The 18,581-nt window shown below is 39.1% G+C and overlaps 1 protein-coding gene across 1 annotated transcript in view; it reads right to left on the reverse strand.

The window, feature by feature from the left end:
• Cpa6 (carboxypeptidase A6) overlaps window positions 1–18,581 on the reverse strand; it is a 339,815-nt gene that overhangs the window by 112,716 nt on the left and 208,518 nt on the right. The window contains exons 3-4 of the mRNA XM_008854783.2: window positions 6,532–6,656; window positions 1,977–2,091 (exon numbers count right to left, since the gene is read on the reverse strand). Coding sequence (XP_008853005.1) covers window positions 1,977–2,091; window positions 6,532–6,656 — 240 coding nt within the window. The remainder of the gene's footprint in view (window positions 1–1,976; window positions 2,092–6,531; window positions 6,657–18,581) is intronic.

Genomic DNA, 18,581 nt, shown 5'->3' on the forward strand with positions numbered 1-18,581 from the left:
TAAAGCAGAAGGAAAAACAAAACAAAACCCCAATCACCTGCTTTTAATTGTCTTTACCATACCTAAGATTACATTTTATTTTCTTCATTTAAAGGCAGTAGGTTATGTCTTTTCATAGCCACCTCTTTAAAAGATGCCTTTTACTATCACCTGCTAATAACATCACATTAACTGGTGTGCTCTGGTTTCTTTTTTGGAAATCCAAATTTATTTTCATTTTCATACAAGCATTTAAGAGGAAAGGAAAAAAAATGAATCAGCTTCTGGTAAACCATCCAAATGAAAGTGTTATTAAAGCCTCAGATATTATAATTTTCCATGGAACAGAAACTACTCAGAAAAAGGCAGTATCTTTTGCATTTAAAGGTTACTTTACTGAGTCACACTCTGGAGGGCATATTTTGTATAATTCCTCTAGAGATAGTGCACATTTGCATCAGTCCATTCACACACACTTATCTGTCACCAGGAGAAGGTATATTGGAGATGGATGAATAAGGCACTTAGAGAGATGGGTGACATTTCTGACTTAAAAGCCCTGTGCAAGGAATAAGGAAGTCACATGGGAGTGCCCTGCTGTTCCAAGTTGTGAAGAGGGTCTGTGCAAAAAGGATACATACATATATTTTAGAAAGTACTCATATATTTTCCTTATATTCTCACTTAATCTAATAAGCAGGAGCTCCATATATGTGTATACCTACCCATATATGTACATGACTATCTACATCTATTTTTGAGATTTGGCTTTATTTCTAAGGCATTCTAATGTACTTTCATGTATTATCTAAAACCTTTCTATTTCTTTTAATTTCAGACTTCTACAGAGTATGTTGAGACACGAAATAAGCAAAAGAAATTTTGAGAGGAGTTGTCATCAAAGAAACAAAAACATTACTAATAAGAAATAGGATCTCATTAGTTGTACGGCTAGCATTCCTCTGTTCAATGTAGAAAATTCATGGAAAACACATGTATTTTTTTACTTTGTCAACAACTTTTTTATTTGTAAGACTATTAGTTTGCATTGGGGAGATAGTGGTGAATGTGAAAAACTAACCTCATGGAACTTGCAGCTTATTAGTAGAGATGGTATCAGTCAATCATACAGTGATGTAAGTATGGATGGACAAAGGTACTAAATCATGTGTTGGGGGGCTTGGGATGCACTAGGAGTTGGTGACCAGAAGGGCTCTGTGTAACCCAGCAGAATAGAAAGAACTACTTTTGTGTTTTAGCTGAAATTTAAGGGAAAACAAGTGAAGGGAAGAGTAAAGGATGTGGTAGTGAGGAGGGGACTGCTGTCAGCTTTCCATGAGGATTCATTGACAGCATGTACAAGGGTCCATCACTGATGCAGGCTGACTGTTGAGAAGTCTCAGCTTTGTAAGGGTGCAAGCTCTACTATCAAACTCTAATATCAAACTCTACTGTGCTCCCCAGCCAAAGCACTGCCCTCTAACTCTGGCTAGCTCTACTTCCCATGGCTTTAGTTAAGGCTTTTATAATCCTTTGTGGAGTTGGTTTAGGTAAAGTTAGTAAAATTTAAATTATTTTGTTACTCCTTTAAAATTGTTTTGTTACATTTATTTAGCATTGTGTGTGTGTGTGTGTGTGTGTGTGTGTGTATGTGTGTGTAGGCCTACACTTGTGAAGGTCAGAGGACAGTTTGTGCGATAGGTTCTCTCTTTCTACCCTGTGGGCCCTGCAGATGAAACCCAGGTTTCCAAGCTTTGCAGCAAGTGCTTCTGCCCTCTAAGCTGTCTTGCTGGCTCACTACTTCTTATGCAGCAGTAAAATGCTCAGTGGAAGAGGTGAGTAGACAGAGGGGTCTAGGCTATGTAAGAAGTCTGTATGTTACAGAGCCCGTGTCTCTGTTTCCATGATCCTCTCTAATCCTAGTGACAATGATGAATTTGTAAAAACAAATGAACAAACAAACAAAAACGAGCAATAAAACTTCTTTGATAACATACTTCTTCTAAGGAGTGATAAACTTCATAGTTGTATTCAGATGGGGATCTTCTCTTTCTCTGGGTTTGCAAGCTGCTTCCATTTTCCAGTGCTTTCTGAAGATCTTCTATGAGGATCCTGGATTTGGAATAATAATCATGATGAGAAGCAAACTGAGATCAGGCAATATCCCAAACTCCGATGCAGAAAGACAAAGATAGCAAAAAGAGCCCAGTGTTCCACAGAGTGAAAGGAAAAAGGCTGTGGAGACCAACATTTCTAAAAATACCAAATGTTGAGAAAAATGTTCTTTTCCTGGGAAATACAAACTGTTAAATAAATGATGTATTGACTTTAAAGTGTGAAATTATAGGCAGATGTCTCCCAAACAAAAGCAGTGCTGTAGTAAGAGTCACTGTGGAGTGAGCGACTATAAATGTGAACAATGGCTGTGAACAAACCTTACAGACAGTGCTTACCAGGGGCCAGGCACTGTGCTATGCATTTTATGTGAACGATCTTCCTTACTAACCCTTTGTGTTGGATCCTATTGTAATCTCCTTCTTACAGATGTGCCGGTGTCTCTCTGTTGAGACCACAAAGACAGAATCTGAGCTTGGAACGGGAACCTGAAAATTCTGTTCTTGCAACTTCATGTCCAGTGTGGCATGATGAAAACTGAGCCCTGGCTGCTTCTGGACTCCCTCTCCTTTTCTTTCCAGATGCTTCTATCTGCTCCTGTCTCTGTCTTTATCATCTGCTTTCATGCCATCACCCCACATGCTGGACCCAGGAAAGACAAAGGATGAAAGAAGCCTCAGTTCTCAAGAGGAAACTAATCAAGATATGCACAGAGGCAGATCAAGCTGTCTCTCTGTCCACAGCACCAGGAATGCAAGGGAGAGAAACTCAGTTCTGAAAAGTAAATGCATTTAGAAGCTGGAGGTTCAGGTTAGCCCAGGGATGCCAGGCTGGTGGCTATGGGTGGAACTGGCTCCAGGTATGTCTTCCCAGTACTCACTGGCCACCACTTACTAGAGGGCCATGAAGAAACAGGTGCTTTTTTCCTTTGCAATATTTAAAGATGTTAAAGAGATCTTTGGTGGTTTTCTGGCCGCTGCATGTGGCTAAAAAGCTTTGCTTTCACATTTTATCTTCTAAAAGAACCTGCTGCCTACGGGTGTAAGTGATATAAAAGAACATGTGGCATGTTTAAGTGATGTTCAAGGCTGCTCTGTGTAAGCCACTTAATGAATAGAATCACCCGAATATATACATATATTGAAGGAAGCTAATTTACTTAGGGACCAGGCATTGTGGGCTTATCTATTTATCATTTACTGAGTCCCTGCTACAGACAGAACACCCAACCAGAAGTAGATTATTGACTTACTCTTCCTTTCCTTTAATTTTCTACTTTATGGCTGGAAACATTTTAGAAATAAAGATGAGGTGAGGCGGTACTAACCTTGGTAAATATTTTTGGCTGCTGCTTACAGTGGCTCAAAACTGTGAGTGATTGTAATTTGTCAGAATACACATTTTCATTATTAGTATTTTTTTTCTTCCCCAAAATAAGAAGTTGTGATGTTTAGGTGCATGGCATAAATTGACTTTACAATATCGTTGAGGCAGGTCCTACAGCCAATGAGCTCTATGCCAACTTCCAGAGTTCCTCCTGCTTGGAGGGAATCTGGAGAGTCAGGAAGGTGGTGAGTTTGATTAGGGAAGATGTAGTTATAAAAGCTACTGCAGGCCATCTTCAGGCACGTTTCCCTCCTAGAACTACTTCTCAGACTCTTTTTTTCTATCCTAGTAAACTAGGGGAAAAATGTCAATAGATTTTCACAGCCAGCAGTCTACACAAGAATCCCCTTCCAAGTGCCCAACTTAAAAGGTCTGGGATTACTTGTTACAGTAGCTTCAGCAAACTGATACAGGTCTGTCCAGTTACTTAGACTAGATCCTAACACAAACTCTTTGACATAGCAACCCAGCCCTATTTTCCTTGTAAAAGTAGTTAACTGGAAACCAGCATATTGATGAAAAAACTGGTGTACCAAAAGATCTTTCAAGCTGTTGTATTTTCTTAGTGATTGTGAGTACTTTCTTATTAATTTATTTGTGCACGTGCATGTGTATATGCATGCATGTGTGTGTGAACACATGTGTGTGTGCATGTGTGTGTGTGTGTGTGTGTGTGTGTGTGTGTGTATCCTTTTTAGATCTATTTCTTTCTCTGTATAGATGAATTAAAGATTTTTTTGCTTTTCAGCATATAGTAATCTTGCTATAATTAAATTTTGAAATAAATGTTTTTATTTATGTCACAGGTGTGTGTGAACACATATGTGTGTGTATGTGTGTGTGTGTGTGTGTGTGTGTGTGTGTGTGTGTGTATGCTCTGGTATGTGTATGGAGGACAGAGGTCAACCCACAGATATTTTGTTCTCTCCTTCTACACTGTGGTTCTTGGGGATCAATCTCAAGTTGTCAGAATTGGCAGCAAGTACTTTTACTCACTGAGCCATCTCAGTGGCCCTGACTGTGATTTTTATTTCAACTGGGAACATTTTATAATGGTAACTAGAACTATCAAAAACTTTTCAAATGATGTTATTACTTAGTACAAAATGACTTCCCTATCAATTCCCAGGCTAAGGCAGAACTCTCAAAAACGAAATTTCATTGCCAATTTTTACAGGTATTTATAAAACGACTGATTTTTTTTTAATGGCAGAATGAGTCATCTCATTGAGAGGGGCTGACCACCTAGGGGCATAGAAACAGCAAGTCACATCGCCTCTGCTTTACAGATCACTATAGCGATGCATTATGTATAGTTTTACAGAGTAAATGATAATCTTTTGAAAATACCCCAGGCTACAATAATAAAAGTCAATTAAAATGATCTCTACCTACTGTGCCTGCAGAATTTAATTGACTCTTATGTGTTATTATCTTGGGACTAACAAAATGAGTAATTTTAAATGATTGTTCTTCATGAGGAGACAACTGACTTAAAATACTTTTTTTCTCTATTTTCTGCAACACAAAGTGTGGTATTTTATTCTATATCATTTCCACATGACTTATAGTTAATGGCAGGAAATAGAGACTTGTTAAACCAACTGGTATGTTCTTTTTTACTGAACAATAATTGATGAAGCATGTGAGTTGTTGCTGAGTACCTATAGATATAATTACCAAACTCTTTCCTGCTAGGCATTCAAAGAATCAAAGCATGCCTTCCAACTACAGCAGCGATGAAAATAGGAATGACATGAACAATGGTTTTATACACAGCTGTGATTTTGTTCTAGAGATACAGATAAAGGATTTTTCTGCAAGAAGCGTATCAGTACTTTAGGAAGATTTTATATATCTTTCCAGTAGGTTGGTGTTTGTGTGGACCAGGAACATCACTGCCATTTTGTATTCTTTGTTCCAGCCTTCCTGTGAACCTAGGCTTCTCACCATTGACCCACACAGCTATCACCCTGCCCCAGCCTTCCTAGGCATAATGAAGGACTCGTTTGCCTATTTACCATGCAATAATCTATTTTAAAAAATTAGAAGAGCAAACTCATTCCTGGGGTTGTCAATGGTAGTGATTTACGGTCATGCCTGTTGGCCAAGTAAGCTATGCCCTTCTGTCTCATTAATTCACTACGTAGTTCTTCCTCTTCCTAGGTCTTCTACTGGCTCCCCTTCTCTGCATGTCTTTTTTTCCTTATGCTCACTGAATTGCCTTTCACTGTAAACAATCTTCCTGCCCCTTCCAGGCTGTTGAGAGAACTGTCCCTGTGACTCGAGGCCAGAGTTCTGTCTGAGGTTGTCTGTCAATCTAACTTCCAGGGCAAGCTTGTTTTCCCTCTAGCATCATACCGTTCCTGCTGCTATCCTCTGACTCTTAGCAACACTCTTCACCTGTGATCTTGCCATCAGCCAAGAAGAGTCAAGACCACCATGATCATTCTCTGGTGATCTAGCCTTTCCAGTCTTGTCCACATTAGATTCAGCAATCTGCATCCCTAATCCCACTTCAGTCATCTCTTTCATGGCTAGCCCTTCAATTTTGTCACCAGCCACACACTTTATTTCCTAGAATTTGTAACATCCTTTATTTATATTTTGTCAAAATATCTGTCCTTCTCATCTGTTGCCTTCAGTTACACTATACTTGTTTTCAATATAAAGACCTTCAGACCTTCCTAGATTCTTCCATTTCCCCCCATAGTCCCTCCTAGGATTGCCTCTTTCTTTTTCTAGGTTAGACACCATGAGTGAATACTTGAACCAGTTCCTCACTGGGACCCTTTTCTTCCTTAGCATCCTGACCTTTCTATGTTCCTATCCAACAAAACCCTAGCAATGAGTCTGTTGGTTCTTACCTGTGCTTTCCCATTAGACAAATATACTCATCAAAGGCGAATATACTCACGTTTATTTTGTCATAATGAAATACCACTTAAAACCTGGTTAAAAGCTCTTGATAAACAAACAATCTAAATGTAATAATCATTCAATTGAATTTAGTACAATTAAATTTTGTAGCAAATGAAGAAGAATGCTTACGTGTATTGGATGTGGGCTTCTTGTAAGAAGGCTAACAGGGTTCTGGAAGCATTTTGGGGAATACGGACATCAGTAACTGTCTCCTCTGACAGACAGGAGATACTGCTGGGCTGCCACAGGTCCACCTATAGTGCAGGAACCAACCTATAATTCATATATAGTGTAGGTGGGGAAAATCCATGTCACCATGGCAAGTATATTGTTTGAATACAGTAACACTAAACACATTTCCATTTGACTGAATGCTTATGTCATCAGAGTAAAACTCTTACTGGATCTTGAATTTAGGCTCCAATTCTCATCAGAGTTATAGAACTTGATCTTAGTTTACAAGCAGTAGTTAAAATCTAACACATTAAAGCTATAAGGTAAAATGAGATGAATTAAAATTTTTTATGTTGTTTATTGTATAAAAATTTGAAAAATTATAAGAAAGAGACAGATATGAACTACCCTCTTTCATGCCACATAAGGAAATTGTGCTTTTACAGCATTTGATAGCCCTACCTCCCCTTTACAGTGCTGAGAATTGAACCTAGGGCCCATACATGGGGGAGGCCAGTGCCCCACCCTTGAGCAGCCCAGTGTTTGGGAATTCTAGGTGGAATATTCTCCAGGTGCCTCCCCTTTCCTCAACACATTCCTTCTCTAGCTACTCAGCATTCTCATGTCCATAGACACATGAACGCTTAGCAGTTAGGGCTGGCCTCCAGGTCACAGTTCCTAGAGAACTTTGTGCCTTATTCATTATACAACCACCCCTGGCCAGAAGGTAAGCTCCTTGAGGATAAAGAACTTTTGCTTTTACTTCCCAGAAAAGCAGTAGGGACATATTTGTCACAGGAGTGTAGGCCTCTTGGGAAGGAGCAATTGCTAAGTGTTCACTGCATGTTCAGCGTTTTGTAGGAAGGTAAAAGCCATGTCTGTTTCCTTTACTGATTGCTCTAGTTTGTTCTTCAGTTGCAGTGACAAAACACTCAGATCAATACCAACTTGGGGTTTATTTTATGTTACATATCTTTGGTTACAGTTCATCACTGAGGGAGCCCGAAGTAGGAACTCAGGTCAGAAACCTAGAGGCAAGAGCTGAAGCACAGGCCATGGAGGAACACTGCTTACTGGCTTGTTCCCTGACCCTTGCTCAGTCTTTCTTATACAATACAGAACACTCTGCCCAGGGGTGGCACCACCCATAATGTGCTGGGCCCTCCCACATGACCCAACAATCAAGAAAGTGCACTACAGACATGACCACAGGCCAGTCCAATGGAGGAAATTCCCCAATTGAGGCTCCTTCAACTCAGGTATGTCAAGTTGACAACTAAAGCTATCCAACACACTGATGTATAGTGTGCTGGACGTATAATATCCCTTGGTCAGTGTTTGTACCTGATAGGAATTCTGGATTCATCAAAAGAACAATGCAATTCATCTGAGAGAGGGGACAGCCTCATCTTTGGCAGGAGCTTGCAGCCCACTTCTAGTTAGGCACAATTATAGTTCTGTCTACCTCTTTCTGTATCTTGGTTCTTGGTTTGCTGTGGAGCCCTGAGGTTTGCTTAGCCCTTATTTGATAAGTTTTACTTATTACTTATTTTATCTTCACTTGTGTAAACTTCGTTCTGTTAAGGAACTCTAGAAGACCAAAAATACTTAGTGATTTAAGGAAGCAAGTATCTAATGGAAACTGCAATAGGGAGACAGGCTTTATTTTTGGAAGAATCTACCTGCTTCCTTTTAAGCATTTGATTCCTTCACTAACTTGCAAGGGCAAATCTGAGCTAGCTAACAAGCCGGTCCACAAACATGGGAAAGCAGAAGTGTGGGGTTGGGAGAGATGCTGGGAGGTCATTCCAGCCATCTGTCAGCCCTTGGGCAAGGATAGAGCTAGGTCTGCATCACACTGTCCCCAATAGATAGGTCTAAACTAATTTTTAAGACTCCAAAAGGAGAGTTGACAATATCCTAACTTAGCTCATAGCCACATTTTACAAGATTTTCAGACATTTTTCTTAATCCTTTATGCTGAACAACAGTTTCATTTTTTTCTTGTTCCATTCTTTAATGAGTCTGGTTTCTTGCCCTTGTGAGAAACTTGGTGTCTTTCACTAAACTTTGAACGTTAGAGCTTGTAATGCTTTAATCGGACTTGTCATGTCTCTAAACCCATGGCAGAGCCAGATTTTGGTGTTAAGGGTAAAAATTTGCTGTCAATAGATATAAAGAGATTATACAGTGCCAAGGGGGTCAGGAGTAGGCACACAAAACGATGTGAATCATCACTTTGGAGATGAGTTACTTAGGTGCTACTTTTTAACAATAGAATTAAAGCCTCTTTCCATAAAGGAGAGAGGCTTTCCCATGGGACACTCCCCCCAAAACAGAATACACTATAGGAGAAGGCTAACGTAAGAAGATTAACATCACTGGTGTGGTGGTCCATACCCATAGTCCCAGCATTTGAGAGGCTGAGGCAGGAGGATCATGAATTCCAAACTAGCCTGGCCTACATTGCTTGATCCTGTCACACACAAACCAAGCAACAGCAACAACAACTGCAACAAATCCTTAGATTATCACCAAGCAGAAAACAGTTGGTCCAATGGGTAACTAAGAGAAAATAATCTCTAAAATCAAGAATTCAAGATCTGGTAGCATTAGGCATGTAAGGTTTCAGGACATTTTAACATACCTTAGCCTCAGTTTTTTCATCTGTAGTATAAAGGTAAGTTTTTAAATCTACCTACAGTCTCTTAACTGGAATAGTGGAGGTAAAGCACATAACAGAGTCTGGGGCATAGTAAGAACTCAACAAAAACATATGAGGGGAGATTACTTTGGTACTAAAACCAGACAAGGACAAAAAAAATAACTGCACTATGTTCACTGCAGCTAGGACATTGGTGCTCATCAACAGATGAATGGATAGAACATTCTGCACATCCACAATGGAATGTTACTTAGCCACAAAGAAGAAGGAAATCCTGTAATTTGCATAAAGTGCATGGAACTGAAAGATATTGTGCTAAATGAAACAAGCTATGTGTGGAAGTTAAAACATGTCAGCCTGGAGACTGGAGAGATGGCTCATCAGTTAAAAGCACTGGCTCCTCTTGCAGAAGACTTGGGTTCAATTCCCAGCACCTACATGGTGGCTAAACTGTCTGTAACTCCAGTTCCAGTAGAATCTGACACCCTTTCTGACTTCTGTGGCCACTGCATAGGCATGGTGCACTTACATGCAGGCAATACACTCATACATAGAATAAAATAAACGTTAAATAAAATATTTAAAAATGTCAATCTGAATGCAGAATAGTGATGATTAGAGAATGGAAAGGTAGTAGGGATGGATAAAGGGAGGATGGATAATGGGTACCGAAACAGTTATGTAGAAAGAATAAGTCCTCTTGTTCCATGGCACAGTGGGGGATAACTAAAGCTTGCAATAACTTATTCTATACTTTGTGAAGATCTAGAGAAGAGGAACTCAAAAGCTCCAAACCAAAAAAACTGATGAAAGAGAAATGCTAATTACTCTGACTTGACCAGTGAATGCTGTATGCATACGCTGCCATACACACCAAACTCCACTAATATGTACAATTAATACATACAGGCGCTATTGCTTATCAAGAATTAAACAAGAGCTATCTCATCATCGCTATTTGGAAAACATGACAAGATGGATGGAGTAAAGACAAATTTCTACTTGAGGTTTCCAGTTCAGATGAAGAACAGCATGAAATTGTTTCCTTATTCAGGGAGACTCAATGCAGAGATTACTTTAAGGGTGTGGAGGGAGGGAAGCAATAAATAAACTGAGACTGTGAAAAAGCAGTAAGAGTTCTTAGCACAAAGGCAGAGAGCTGGAGGTGAAGTCTCTAGAGTGGTGGCTAATTCTCTGGCTCTGAAATCTGACTCCTAGCAGCCAATTCAAGCTCTGTGTTTTAATGCTGGTGTGAAGTGGGGTAAGTTCCCTTGCTTCTGTGGCCAGAGTTCTTTAGTGGTAAAATCAAACTGATGAATGACATCTCCTTTTTCAATGAAGTTTAACAGTGTAAGTGGTTGGTATTTTTGCTGTTTTAATGGAAACTAGAGAGATTATGGAAAACACAGTGATTAACAAAGGTGAATTCTAGTGCTAGGTAACCTGGGTATGAACCCCAAATCTACAATTTATTTTAGCTCTCTGACTTTAGTTTCCTAATTTATAAAATGAGATTATGAAAGTACATTCCTCATAGATCTTCTAGACTTAAATGAATCAATACATATAAAATGCTTAAAGTAGTACCTGGTGTCATGAGACATTCATTAGATGATGGCTGATTTAAAATAAACAATTTCCTTGAAATTAAAAAGTTATAATTCAGTCTGGCTCTAACTCTATGGCAGTCCTGGTTCTTGTATCCAGACCTCTTCCTGAGAACTATCCTACCTATCTGTTGGGCCTGAGGCTTATTGCACACCTGGTCCAGGTGTCACTGGGGCTTCTCAGTGGCCTCCCACAGCTTCAGGGTGAGTCCTCTGTGTGTGTGTATATGTGTGTGTGTGTGTGTGTGTGTGTGTGTGTGTGTGTGTGTGTGTGTGTGTGTGTGTGTGTGTGTGTGTGTGTGTGTGTGTGTGTGTGTGTGTGTGTGTGTGTGTGTGTGTGTGTATGTGTGTGAAAAGACATTTGTGGTATCTCTTAATTTGTGACAGATGGCCTGACTCTTAGCTGCTTGGAATAACATGGGGGCCTGGGGGAGGAATGTTCTGCTTTATATTTATTCTTACTATTTGTTGGAGTATGTTAGTTATATGATATTTCATAGGAAATGTTTCCTCCTCCCTCTGTGTAAGTGTGGGGGTGGGGGTTGGGGGGGGACTTGTTTGTGTTTGCATGTGTGGATGTGTGGAGGGGTTGGCTTTTGGGTGTCTTCCTCTATGACTCTCCACCTTAATTTTGAGACAGTGTCTTTTACTGAATCCAGAACTTCAGCTAGACTGGCTGGTTAGAGAGCCCCAGAGATCCTTCTTCCTTTACATGCCCTGTCAGTGCTAGGGTTACAGGCACATTACCTTGCCTGGCTGTTTTATATAGATACTGGGGCTACAGGCACTTTATCCACTAAGCCATCTCTCACACTCCTATGGGAAAGGTTTCTAAGTAAGGAAACTTGCTATCAATTTGCTCTTTGATTAGTACTTGATTTAATTTACATATCATATTAATTCAGTATGAGGACTCTCAAAATTTAAATACATTGGAAAGTGCCTTCTTTTATTTATTCTTTTAATTGTCTTTTTGGTCTGGACCCATTTAGCCTTCTTGGATCGTCCACGATCTTTGTCTACTGTCTCTTATGAAGTCATCGTTTAGATCAAGTATCTTTGATGTCTGCTTTTGTGGGATTCTGCTTCTTCCCCAGGCTATAACTTTTAATTGTATCTCATTTGCATGATAGCTAGACTAACTTCCTAGGGTTACATTAATAAGTTGCAACAACTGAATGGTTTAAAATACATTTATTCTTTGGGCCAGATCCAAACTTGTAGCATGGACAGGACCATGATTCCTCTGAAGACTCTAGGGGAAAAATCCTTGCTGGCCAATTCCAGCTCTTGTGGTTTTGGGTATTCTTTAACCTGTGGCCATGTTACCCCAATCTCTGCTTCTGTTTTCATGTGGCTTTTTCATCTGGGTCATCTTTTCTTCTAAGGATGCTTATCTTTGAGTTTTGAGTCCATCTGAGTAATCCGAGATGATCTCATCTTGAGATCATTGAATGTACCTGAACAAACCCTTTTCCCTCATCAGATCACTTCCTCAGGTTCTGGTTGGGGCATGGGCTTGTTGTCTCTTTGCGGGTTACCACTCAACTCAGTACATTTGTTATATGAATGCCTGCTTTTCCCATTCTCTCTGTAAAAGTGAAGACTGTGGTACTGCCCTTTCATCCTTATCTCTAGTGCATCAACCCACATAGGTCCTTGATAGACACCAAACAAACATTTTGTAGATGGGATAGTGCATCCCTTTTATTTCTCTTTTTAATTATATATAATATTTTTATTCATTCTTTGAGAATTTCATACATGTATACAATGTATTTTGGTCATATCCACTCCCACTCAACTCCTTCTTTCTCCAAAGCTTTCTGGAACATTTCTAGATTCCTAATTCTAGCTCCCCTTAGGAAGAAACTGATAAAGCAGTTCACTCAAATTTTATCCAGGTATCTCATTAATCCACCCATAAATTGTTTTCTTTGGTGCAATTGCAGATTCTGCTGTTGCTGCAGCTCCTTCTTTTTCTGCGACTTCCATGCCTCTTCAGTCATCTAGTGAACGCAACTCAGGATTTTTGACTGTTATTTGTACTTCTACTTAAGACATTTGACATTGGTGGGCTGCAGGATAGAAAACTTGGCCACGTATTACGACTTTCTTTTTTAAAAATATTTTATTATTTTTATTTTATGTGTATGACTGTATTGCCTACATGTATGTGAGTGTACCCGTGTTGTGCAGTGCCGCAGAGATCAGAAGAGGGCTTCAGATTCCCCTGGAACTGGAGTTAAGGATGGTTCATAGCTGCCATGTGGGTGCTAGGAATCAAACCTGGGTCCTCTGCAAGAGAAGTCAGTGCTCTTAACCGCTGAGCCACCTCTCCAGCCCAAATATTACAACTTTCTATGAGCCAGAGACATGTGGGACATGTTGGGAATCAAAGACTAATTTCACCTTCTCCATTTCCTTTTTCTCAGCACAGAAGCAGTTTGCAAGTTACCACCCTCCTGAAATGCAGCCCCAGTAATCCAACCTCCCCATCAAGAAATTAGGCAACTAAATCCCCATAGATTTAGTTTTATTTTGCTATTAAAGAAAAATGAAAATATAGCAAGAGCTAATTAGCCATTAAACTAATAATTTTAATTAGTTGGGACCTTAGTCCATTTTTATAATATTTGAGACTGGGTAATTTATAAGTGAAAAGTTTATCTTAGCTCATAGTTCTACAGGGTGAGATTTAAAAGCATGTCACCACAGGGACTTTATGTTGCTTTAATTCATGGTAGAAAGCAAAAGGGCATGCAGGTATGGACAAATAAGGCAAAATAAGGGAAGGACCATCTGGCAGAATGACCCACTACGGTGGTAACTAAGTCCTGTGGGAATATGGGAATTACCACAGTCTTCCGTTAATTAGAAAGGGGTTAATCTCTTGAGGAAGGTTATTTCTCAAGACCCAGCAATCTCTCACTAGGCCTCATTTCCCAACACTGAAACTTTAAGGCATTAAGTTTCCAACACAAGAATTTTGGGAGGACACACACAAAACTATTTGGGGGCCAATAATGGAATCAACAGTAGATCAGTCCAGATGGATGCATTGCTTAGGAATTCAAATTTCAGTGTAATTTACTAGTCTGAATGCTAATCACTAGGTAGACATTATTACTACAACACTAGGTAAAGACAGGAAGGTGTCCCGAGGTTCCTATTTTTCTGTGTAAATCTTTCCTCTACTTCTTTTTACTGAATGTTAACCTTCACAACTGGGCGGGACATTTCATTTATCAAAACAAGGCATGCATGTTGGAAGAGAAAAACAAGTCTTAATACTTCCACAAACTAGTAACTTTTGCATTCAGTTTTTTTTTTTTCTTTTTGAGACAGGGTCTCCCTGTAGCCACAGCTGGCCTGGAACTCACTATGTAGACCAGGATGGCCCTGATTTCACAGAGATCTGCCTACTTCTGTCTACCTCTGCCTCCTGGGTGCTGGGATTAAAGATGTGGGCCACCATGTTCAGTTGCATTCAGTTATTTTAGATCATTGAAGCCGATGAGTCAATGATGAACAAGATACATGCATAGTTAAAAAGTTAGATTTATGGTTTGTTGCAATAAGAAAGACAATTCAACATGGGGCACAATAGGGAGAGAGATCTGGACTTGCCATGAGGTGATCTTATAAAGAGTTTAAGGAAAGTAGGGCTTTTCTCTGTGCTGAAAGCTTGTGACAAGGGGAATGATTCTATCATTGGATTTCTACATTCTATCTAGCAGATGGCAGAAGTAAAGTGGATCAAGAGCTGTAGTGGGTAGAGAAGCAGTACTTACTTCCATCAATCAAAAGAACATGCTTTGCTGGTGTCCTGGTTTAGGTACATGTCTTACTGTGGTCCATGTTTAGGCATGAGAACAAGTCTTGTTAGTCTTATTTCTTGGTATTCACAGCATATGATGGTGTTTTGTGAAATGGTTTACATTCAACAGAAAAACACCTTGTTCTGGCTGTGGCAGTTGACTTTTCCCTTTCTAAAGAAAATCAGCATTCGTTCTACTTAGGCCATATGCTAATTAATGGTCATCAGGTCAGCATTAGGAGGTCAGGGAGGTCATTTGAGAGGTATGGAGTTTGGGTGTGTGGAATGAAGATGTAGACCTGTGCCTAGGAAGAATTAGGAAGCCAATGACAACTGATTTCTATACTCTGCATCTTTCTGTAACACGGACATATGTCTACTTTTCATGTAAAAGATCCAGTTCCAACTTAATTTCTGCTCTGTAACTGAATATTTGAACACTTAGAAGTACTAAGAGAAACTTCCTGACTCTGAGAACTTAGCCATCACTCACAAAACTTATCAGACAAGGGATATAACATTCCACTATGCCTTGCTAGCTTGAAAGAACTCTATACCTGAGAACAAATTGCTATTTTCAGCCTGGCTCTATAGAGGAATGTGATCAGAGCTCACCTGGATAAGGAGTTCATTTGAAGACAAGAACACCAGGACTGAATCTCATCAAGTAACAGAGATTTCCCTCTACCCTCTTTTGATGATTCACAATTTTTAATAGTGAAGACCTTTTCATGCCATTTGATCACAATCACTACATTCAAAGGTATTTCATTTGGAGCTCTAAACAAATAGTATACAATGCGTTTACTTACATTTAAAATTCTGGGTTCTTTCTGGGGCTTAATACTTAAGGAAAACTACTTCAGATTTTACTAATCATTTCATCTTTCAGATGCTACCTCAAGAATTCTTCTATGTAACCAAAGAAATAAAGCAAAATTCATCTCTGCTTTAGTGAAAAAAAAAAAATCTTATACAAGAAACAAAAAAAATGGTTAGTTCCTGAATCTGTCTAAACTTCAATGTTACATCTGAGTCTTAATTTTTTAAAAAAATTTGAATAATGGGGTTAAACTGCATCATTTCCAACTTATAACCCTTAAACTCTACAATTATGCCAGACTTGCCATACTTTTTGAAGAATAAAAGTTCGCATTTCTCTTTAAGAATATTTTTCAGTGTGATCAATTATTATTGGCTGCTATAGATTTAGTGTTGGTTAATAATATGTGAACAATATAATGATTTGGTTTAAAAAAATTGCAACCCTGAATGCATGTTTTTTTTCTCTCCCAAATGGCTAAGAAGATGAGCAAAAGAAAAATCAGCATAGTATTTTCTTCCACCAAAGCACAGAGTGCATCTAAAAAAGCCACAAGGATTGGATGATCAAGCAACTGGATCATTGCCCTGTGAACAATCCCAAGGATCTGGAGGTTGCCCTGCCTCTCAGTTGTCTGTGAGAACGGGCTGACTTTGAAAGGTTACATCTATGGCAACCATCACACATTTCTTCATTGTTTACAGAAAGCCTGCAGAATCTCAGTCAATAAGCTAAGTGCTGAGGATATAAGATGAATAAGATACAGTCCTGTCCTTAAGAACTAAGCAGATAGCTCATGCAACGTGATTAATCTACCGAGAGAAGGTACATGCTGTTCTAGCATATTTGGGGAGGTCGTTTCCTAGGAGAGGTGCTTCTTGTGTATAATGCTGCATATGAGTAAGAATTAGCCTGGCAAAGGAAAAGGAAGGGGAGTTTGGGGCATCCGTGCCCTATACCTCTGTTGGGTCAGGGATAGAAGAGAGAGGAGAAAGGGTTTCCTTGCAGTATTAAAGTTTACTGAGCCTTGTGATTTTGAAAGCCAAACGTGGCTGTAGAAATCCTCTTCTACTTGCTTTCCTCACAGATAAAACTCATGGGCACCTTCTTGATTACTTAACAATCCAGACCAATTCAAATTTCCATGTTTGCCTCACAAATGTCTGAATTTCTTGTACTCACTGGCCAATCTGGACAAAATTCCTGATGCTATGACCAGGCCAAGTTTTAGTTATGCCTTTTTTCTCCCAGAGCCCTGAATTGTTACCCATTCTCAGTGTAAGTTAGCAGCATTCCCTCCATACAGTACCAACTGATCTTAGGATGTCAAGTTATTTCCATCTGTTTGTCCTATTTCCCGACATTCAGTTCTTTTTAGACTTGCTATTCTTCCTTCCAAAAGAAACACTCTTTGCTGCTGGGTTTTGAGATATGTAGATCTTAAGGCTGGATGCTCCCCCACTACAGTAGTCTGTTTCCTTCCTCTTTCAGTAATCCCTTTGATTAGTGTCCCAGACATAAGTTGGGATTTGCTTTTTATTTGACAAAATAATGCAAAAGCATGTTCATAGTTTATTTGGAGAGTTGCAAATACAGAAGAAATTCTTGTAACCATTTGCTTCTTAATGGATCCTGATTTAATTAACACTCTTCTCTATTGACAGACTGCCCTGTTTCAAGAAAACTGTTAGAATAAAGATATTGTCACTCACTTCTCCCATATGACCATCTCCTAACTAACAAGCATATCTCAAAAGAGAAACACCAGCATTATTCTTGCTAAAACCAGGTGCATAAGTATAAAGATTAAAAGCGAAAAGAATAATAAGTGATGTAGCTGATAAGAGAGAGATCAAAGCTAATCATTCAGGGCTGATAGGTGGCAGTCAATGAAAACCAAGTCCATTAGGCTCAGGGACTGGTCACTGTGAAGTGTAGAAGATAGGAGGGAAGAGCTGGTGACAAGAAAACTGTATAAAAATATGAGTAAGGGCTCCAAATTCTTCATGTATTGTCCTCGCTGATAGGTCTGTTCTCATCCAAGTCCTTAGAGAAACTTGTTTTCAGGAGAAATAAAAATGGAGGTGCTTTAACTGGTGCTACACTACAGTGCACAAAGAGGTCCAATGCTGGATGGAAAACAAATGGCTTAAGTGAAAATGTATGTGCTGATTGGCTGCTGTTCTTATCCAAGCAAGAACACTGAAAGCTGGCAGGATATTGGAGAAACTCATTCACCCCAAAGAAAAAAGGATATTATAGTATTATTTTAGGGTTGCCCATGTATTAATTGTGCATGTGAAATTCCCTCCCCTGGATACCAGTCTTTCTGCTGGCTTATTCCGTGAATGTGAATGGATAGTCAATGCCTACCAGATATGCCTATTATGTGACTGCATAGTCAATGCCTACCAGATATTTGCTGAAATCCTGAAACCAGAAATTGAGGAACTAGAGAACAGAAAAGGAAAAAGGAGGAAGGAAGGTACAATGGCAGAAGAGCGGAACACAAAGAAACCGTAACTAGAAAGTACAACGGATGTTTCTGAGGTAAGAGAATATTCAAAAAACATGAACAGAATACTATAAAAGGGAGCAATTAGAGAATGAAAAAGAACATAAATCTAAAATCCAATTTGAAATAAATTTGAGGAAGTTTACTACAAACTACAACAAAACAGTTAAGTGACAGAAAGTAGAGAAAAGACAGGTAAATAAATTAGCTCACACACTTGAACATTTAACAAATAAGAAAGCCATACAGACAGAATGGAAAAAGTGCGTGGAAGATATTATTAGAAAAGACACACTAGAAAATATTTTCAGAAATGAAAAACAGAGATTTCAAGACTGAAAAGGCTGTTGAGTTCATTATGAATTAAAACAAGTCACATCAAATTATATAATCATAATTTCTGAATGACATAAAGAATGCTAAGCCAGTCACCAAACTTAATGCTTCTAATAGTACAGAGAACTAAATAGATAGATAACTTTGCTGTCCCTATTCAGGTAGAAAATGCTGGCCGTGACAGATATTCTTTTCAAAGTAACCTCCCCCCGCAAAAAAAAAAAAAAAAAAAAAAAAAA

Source organism: Nannospalax galili, unplaced genomic scaffold (assembly GCF_000622305.1).
Source record: "Nannospalax galili isolate Female #2095 unplaced genomic scaffold, S.galili_v1.0 scaffold247, whole genome shotgun sequence".
NCBI classification, from domain to species: Eukaryota; Metazoa; Chordata; class Mammalia; order Rodentia; family Spalacidae; genus Nannospalax; species Nannospalax galili.